Below are 7,738 nucleotides of genomic sequence, written 5' to 3'. Positions count from 1 at the left end.
AAGTTCCTCGAACCAGGACATACGCACATGGAGTGTGACAGCGACCGAATCGAACGCATGAAAAAAAAAAACAAATATTCAGATTGAAACCCCAAGAGATTGGTATCAATTTGTAAATACTGTCGGAGCGAAGAAGCATGAAGCATGACGATTTTTATGATTTCTGTAAGCTTTCCAAAACAATGTTTTCATGGAAACGTGTAGACGAAGATGACAACAAATTTACTTGGAACGCAGTTCGATGGTTTCGATACACAAATGATGTATCATATAAGCATTCTTTAGATAAAGATGAGTCGTTTAAGACTATAAAGGTGGGTAAGAGAGGGGCTGCTTTAGTGTAAACGACATACAAAAAGTAACGGATTTACCAAGCATTTCCAGAGAAAAGAAAAAAGATCTAACGGATTTAAAACAGTTTATAAGTCCTGATTTCCATGCATTTTATGATAATCTGGCCTCCAATGAAAACGAGCCAAATACTCATCCCAATTTAACAGACCTTGATCAAGGAGAAGATGTTTAAGTGATTGTTTTGCTGCAATTTATCAATGTACCAAATATGAAGATATATTTATTTTATTTTCTTATGTGTAGATATTACCATACATATTATGAATATATTTATTATATATATTTATTATTTATTATTTATTATTAGTAATAACTAAAATTTGTATATAAATTCCTTTTCTTTGTATCAATTAAATGATAAGACATAATGAATAAAGAAGACAAATTTGTATAACCAAAGGACAATAAATGTGGAAAACTAACTTAAGTCGGTAAAGTAATTAAGTAATTCGTAAGGAAAAACAACCTAACTAAACATATGAAATTAAAGCTCACGTTCTTTCACAAGGAATAACGGCTTAAGTAGACATAAGAAAATTTAAACGGTCTTTTTTCATATGGAATAACAGCTTCACTCGACATAGGCTTTTGAAATCTTAAACGTTCAACAAACCATAACAACTTAAGTGTTTATTTCTTTAATTACGCTTTAATTACCAGATTAAAATAAACGATCTTCTTATATGTTAAAAAGAAGTGCATTATCTTCATTCTTGCATACCAAACATTCAAAAAGGAACAATCCCCGATTCATGGAGAGGATTTGAAACTTCAAATTGCTCTCCTGAAAAGTATGAAAAATCGACTTAAGCTGTTATGGCTTGTGGCCACTGACATATGTATTGCGCTTTGAAATTATTGAATTTTTGCCCTCAAAGGTGTAGTTACAATTATTAATTATAAGTAACTGAGTGGCATTACAAAAAATATTTATGTAAAGGATTTTTCGACCGCATTTAAAAAAATTAAAATAAACAATCTCAGAATAAAATCAAAGCTTTTCTTGTTTCTTGAAGTTCTAGGATTTGCAAAAGAAAATGACGATTTTTCTTATGATAGATGATTGAGATAATCAAAAAAGTTTAACAAAATCTTCATATTTTGTTCAGCTTTCTTTTTCAATATTAAAACCAATTTCCAATTGGTGAGAATGCATTTTATTTTCACTACAAATTTTGCATCGATAGAAAATTGAAATGTCAAACGAAAACGGGTAATTGTTCAGTGTGCACGATTTTTGAGTTTTCGAAAACTTTTTTCCGAAAACTAAGTTTTAGGTTTGGTTTGAAAAGGCTATTAATTTGCGATAGCTTTTAAAAATCACTCGTTATTAGAAATACACCGCCACTTCTCCATATCGGCCATTTCTTCGTAAAAGATTTTTTTTAAATAATTATGTTTTTAATAATATTTGAATCGTGAACATTTGAATTTGAGCGCCAGGAACTGCTGTTGCACTAGAAAAATTTAGTACTTGAAATTCACCAATATCGTTAGCGTTAGTATTTAAATTATTAATAAATACCCACAAAGGACTAAACTTATTATGTTATTAATTCTCAATTCAAAGTTGATTAAATCACTGGATTATTCTTGTGTGGCAATTGCTCTTGCTATTTCATTAAAAAAAAAAGAAAAAAACAAACGCAGATGGATGAAGGACTGGTACAAAAAACGAAACGTGTTTACTCATCAAAATTTATTAAATGAGCTGTCTTTGAGCGAACCCAATGATTTTAGAAATTTCCTGAGGATGGACGATGGATTTTATAATGAACTGCTTGAAATGATTACGCCTATAATTATAAAGAAAAATACCAAATTGCGAGATGCTATTCCCCCTTCCCAGCGTTTGTCAATTACACTACGATTCCTTGCTACCGGAAATACTTTCGAAGACTTAAAATTTACAAGTGCAATATCCCCGCAATCGATTGGCTTAATCGTCACTGAAACTTGTACAGCTTTAATACACGTCCTGAAGGATTACATCAAGGTTAGTTAAATAAAATACAAGATTACACATCTATGTTTAGTTTTTACATATATCTGTACATAAATACATACGTACATACATATATGTAATACATATTTATTTATTTATTGAAAAGTAGAAAAGAATTTAGAAACATTTTGCGAGTTCGTATCCTCTTCCGAATACACAACTTCAGAATTTTGTTTAACATAATAGCAATCAGCTGGGCTTGGCGTTGACATTACAAAGCTGTACGGAGTGGAACACGACGCACTGTTGTAACCATCCATATTTATTTTGACTGAATTTCGGTTTAAAGTTCCCATACGGCCTTCAAATAATATGTCGTTTATGGCTTTTTTTGCAAAAAGTTGTTGCTCTGGTTCCATTCTCTGCAAATCGACTGCCCAAGCTGCGGAGATTTGTTCAAATTCATTCTTTGGTTCCTGAAGCCGTTTCCGAACCAAAGAAATCAACTCTTGAGATCCGTCGTTTTTTGTTTTAGCTTTTTTCGGTGGTTGTTCATCTGAATTCTGTAAAGAGACATATGAAAGAATTAATATAAACGAATAAAACAAATACTTATAATTTTCAACTATATTTTTCTACATGGATATGGATCTAGGTCTTTTGAAGACCTTTATTCAGATCCAGATACGATAATTGAAAACAACTCATATTATATTTTCAAATTTATAGCTGCCACAAACAGAAGATGAATGGATAGAAGTTGCCAATGGATATAATGACCGATGGAATTTCCCAAATTGTTTGGGGTCGATTGACGGGAAACATGTGGCAATCAAAAAGCCACCCAATTCAGGGTCTTACTTTTACAATTACAAAAAATACCATAGTATTGTTCTGATGGCTGTTGTAAATTCAGACTATGAATTTATGATGGTAGATGCTGGCATAAACGGACGAATATCGGATGGAGGAGTTTTAAATCACACGGAATTTGGAAAAGCGTTTACAAATAAATCACTTTGTATTCCTGGACATCGTAAAATACCAAACAGTGATAAGAAATTACCATTTGTTTTTATTGGTGATGATGCCTTCGCACTGACCGACAACTTCATGAAACCGTATGGACAAATTGGATTAAATAAGGAGAAACGAATCTTTAATTATCGTCTCAGCCGCGCGCGCCGAATTGTTGAAAATGCTTTTGGCATTCTCGTTTCAAGATTCGGCGTGTTTCAGCGGCCAATTAATTTATCAGCTGAAAAAGCTCAAACAATCGTCTTAACGTGTTGCTATCTGCATAATTATTTAAGACGAAATCAGCAAAACAAATATATTTCAAGAAACATCATAGATGTTGAAAACCTAGACTCAGGACAAATTATCGATGGCGATTGGAGAACGTGTAGTCAATTGACTACATTACAAAATTCTCACAGCAGAAACTCAGTTGCCAGCGCCAAATCTATCAGAAATAGCTTTTGTCATTATTTTAATAATGAAGGTCAAGTTTCATGGCAAAATAAATTTATATAATTTGTATTTCATAATAAATAAAAAATAAAAAAATTCTTACGTGAGACATTTCCGGATTTGTATCATTTGCTTTGTTGTTCATGCTGCTCTTTGAAGAGCATGGTTGCTCTAATGTCCTTAAAAAATGAAGCGCATCAAAATACCACAAACTTGGTTCAACAACTTCGTCGGCTACAGCACCACTTTTTTCCGAATCAGAAATTTTTTTTAGTTCTTTCCTGTAATTAGTTCGCAAAGAGTTCAGTTTTTGGATCAGTTGAGCCTTATCAGCGTCGGGATATCTTTCGCGGTATTTTGCAAGCATATTTTCGTATTGGTCACTTTTAAGATTTCTGTTGGAATATTCTTTACACTTCACATTCCACAAAGCAGGCAAAGTTTCATATACTTCGATTAATTCTACTATGAATTTGCGTCCCTCTTTTTTATTATTATTGTTTGCCATTTTGACATTTAATTCAGGGAGATGTTTTCACTACGAAAATTCAAAACAAATGACAAAATATTGCGCAAACACATCCACAGACTATACAATAAATTTGGTTGCACAATAAATATCAAAAGGATTTTGATTTCGTACAATATATTGCACAACCCTTCAATATGAGCCCTAGACTCTCAATAATATTGTACAATATCAAAAATTGCACAATAATATTGATAGTCTAGGGACCGCTTAAGAGGAAGCTAGAACAAGAAAACCACCAAGTTTTATGACTTTGGTGGCTGGGACTATGGGAAAGCTCGTATAATAAACGGTTATATGTTTTGGCCGGAAGTAGTTCATTTTCAAACAATAAACAATAAAAATGAATCCATAGTCGACCGTGACAGGACTCGAACCTGCAATCTTCGGATTCGAAGTCCGACGCCTTATCCATTAGGCCACACGGTCGCATATCCTTGTTTCCTTCGAAACATTTTTTAAACTTCATTTTGTGTCCTGTATTCCTTCATTTCATTATATACATATAACTGCTACAAAATCTGAAAAAGTGTATTCTCGTCAACATCAAAGTACGTTAATATCGATGGTAACACTTATATAATATATGCATGTTAATAGCTACCAGCTTTTATTTGTTATTATTTACTTTAACTGCTTTATAATTTATTCAGTGTTTTTATTTAATGCTTGTTGTTTCTTCGGTTTCCTTGATACAAGATATACCCAAGCTAAAAGCTCCAGGAAAGCCACATAGGTGTGGGTTTAGCTTAGTACACACCAATATCAGATCTCACAGTATTTTATAATTTAATAACAAATAAAAACACGTTTAACTCGAACTTATAAACAGTTATGAACCTTATATGTTACGGATTAAAAACACTTTAATTAGATATATTGCACCCTGAAAGGTAATTTTTCGCATGGGAACTTTCTCCACCCAAACGCATAACAAACGCTCAATGGTGGATCCAGAGGGGGGGTCGTAGGGGTCATGGCCGCCCCCTGGGATATAATTTGTTTGTAGTTTTGTAGGAATTCCCTTCAATTAAAAATTAATCGTATTGAGTTAATGGATATGACACAAAATTTGTATTTTACTTTTTAAACTTTGTTGCAAAAAGGAGCACTTTTAACTGAGGGCTAGATCAAGAACATAATATGAATCTGACATTCAGCCCTATTCCAAAAACTTAGAATAAATTCATCAAATTTTGCCCATTGGACGATCCAGCGGGGAGTCATATGAGCCATAAAGCTTATACAGTTAAGTTGTATAGGTAAAGATTTGTTAGTTATTTAACGACATTCATCAAAAAGTGGTTTGCTGTCAAACACATTTAAAATTTTCATAAAATTAGTTTCCAAGAAAGGAACCAATTTTCAGTTTTTTTAAGAAGAAACCTTGAATACAAGATCTTCAAGTTTATATTAAGTTGCCTTTAATTTCCTGAAACTAATCTTCATTTCCATTTTATTTTTTGTACGCACGTTAACAGTGAACATTGAAGTGATTTTTACTTCCGACACATAGGAACTATGTATAGAAAAGTCAAAAAATGGGTCCCCCCATTCCAACCGCCGGTTTTTCTTTTTTTCTTATTTTGGCTTCTTTCTACAAGAAAAAGATATTTTGGTATTGCTCCTGAAGGGTACCCCTCATAAAGCCGTTATTTTGTTCTCAAATTTTCTCAAGAACTTAATCAGCAGATTTCAATAATCTTGTCTTTCAATGCAAGCTCTTGTCGATGCTCAAATTTTCAAATTGATGATAATTTTTGATGATCGAAATGTCATTATTTAACATTTAAATTTTTGAGAAATATTTATTTTGGAGGTATTGAAGCGGAGCAACATATTTCTTCCAAAATTGATTTTCTGTTGTATAAAACTTTTAAGATCGACAAATTAAAGAAATCTAAATTTTAAAGTGAATTTGCTTTAGGTGTTCTAAACAGAGATTTAAACACGAATTTCAAGAATATAAATGTCCAAAAACAGCAAAAGTGACACTTTTGTTAAACTAATGGCTCATTGAAAAACACAATGAACGTTTTATATCTATTAATATAAAATCTTTGAATCTCTTTAGAACTGAAGTGAAAAGAGAAACGTGTAATTTGTGACTGCCACACAAAAGTTTCTTCCTAGCTTATTTTTTAAACTTAGTTTGTTTTTATTTTATATTCAGGAAAATTATGTACTTAAATGCACTTATTTCCTTAAATTAAAGAATTAAATGTATTTTCAAGCATCAGCTCCAATCTACGAGTAAGCAGATTGATAGCGATAGTAATAATAGACTACCGAAAATTGAGTCCGGAAAAATAACGTACAAAAAAACAGACAATTCTTGATATCAGATTGTTTCTCATTTTCTGGGTTTTTGAATTTTTGTAGCGTTTTTCGCATTAATATAAATGGCAACAAAAAAGAATATATTCTTTTTGGAAGAAAGCAAAGTTTCAAAACAATTTCGTACATTTCTCCATGGAAGCAATAAAAACCCTCTAAAATATTGTGTTTTGCTCTCAAATTGGCATATTTACAAAACTAATCCGTAATAAGATTGTCTACTAAATTAAATTGTTAGACTATAAATTGCTGGACAATAGCGTTCTAAAATAATTTAATAACTAAAGTTGTCACTTTAGCCCTTGAAATGTGAACATTTAAGGTTAAGATGCACGGTAAAAACTCAACTATATGTTAAGCACATGATCCCCCACCTAATAAAAAGTCTGGATCCGCCCTTGCATACGCTAAATTTGTTGTTGAAATGCAATTTTTTTTAACAAAGTCTTGATAAATTAAGTTAAGACAGGAGTTGTAAAAGAAAATAACAAAGAGCTATTTTCTTCACTGCAAGTTGATCTCAACCTGAGTATTTTAATCTCAACTTGTGATTTTGTTTTTCTTAAAGTTTTTTTTTGTTTTAAGTTTCTTAACTTTAAGTTTCTTAACTTTCTAGAGTTGATCTACTTGTGGTTTCTTCAACTTTCGAAAAGAATAGAAGTTGAGGGAGCAAACTTGAGAGTTTTCTGCCAAATTAAAATTTTCTAACACATTTTATTGTATCTTCTGTCAAAAATTATTCTTGGTTTCGGTTTGAATAAAAATATGTTCAAAATAAAGTGTTTCAAGAAAACTAATATTGGCAAAATCATACCTCGTCTGCTCCCGAAAGCGAAAATGACGAATAATTGTTAGCAATTTAGAGGACACTATATAAAATGTTTCCACAGGTCTGACTCGAAAAATAGGAATGCCATTATTTTATCTACCGATTTCGTATTTCAAAGCGAACGAAAATTTTGCTTTTGCAATAGATAAGGGCAGTTTATAAAAAAATAAATAAATTAGGTGGCGAAAGAGTCCGGGGAGAACTAGGGATAATGGTAGTTTGTCTTGTATTAAAACAAGCTACGCAGTGAAATATCTTTCCTTAGATTGAG

General features: G+C 31.8%; 1 protein-coding gene and 1 non-coding gene across 2 annotated transcripts; both read right to left on the bottom strand.

Moving 5' to 3' along the window:
• Positions 1-2,454: 2,454 nt before the first annotated feature.
• On the bottom strand, positions 2,455-4,280 carry LOC129944732 (uncharacterized). The gene is made up of 2 exons (XM_056054378.1): positions 3,876-4,280; positions 2,455-2,862 (listed from the first exon to the last, which is right to left on the bottom strand). Exons 1-2 carry the CDS (start codon positions 4,278-4,280, stop codon positions 2,455-2,457), a joined length of 813 nt encoding a protein of 270 aa, XP_055910353.1.
• Positions 4,281-4,657: 377 nt separating this feature from the next.
• Positions 4,658-4,730, bottom strand: Trnar-ucg (transfer RNA arginine (anticodon UCG)). Its single transcript has one exon. It is a non-coding gene; the product is annotated as a tRNA-Arg (tRNA).
• Between the last annotated feature and the right edge of the window lie 3,008 nt (positions 4,731-7,738).

Source organism: Eupeodes corollae, chromosome 1, assembly GCF_945859685.1.
Source record: "Eupeodes corollae chromosome 1, idEupCoro1.1, whole genome shotgun sequence".
Classification (NCBI taxonomy): domain Eukaryota; kingdom Metazoa; phylum Arthropoda; class Insecta; order Diptera; family Syrphidae; genus Eupeodes; species Eupeodes corollae.
The sequence above is the reverse complement of the archived record's forward strand: the minus strand, read 5'-3'. Positions and strand labels throughout refer to the sequence as shown.

Excerpts from the sequence above, each read along its gene's own strand:
- LOC129944732 (XM_056054378.1), bottom strand. The coding sequence starts at position 4,280 with ATGGCAAACAATAATAATAAAAAAGAGGGACGCAAATTCATAGTAGAA. Across the intron at positions 2,863-3,875 it reads CAAATCCGGAAATGTCTCAC|AATTCAGATGAACAACCACC; the intron begins GTAAGAATTTTT and ends GTCTCTTTACAG.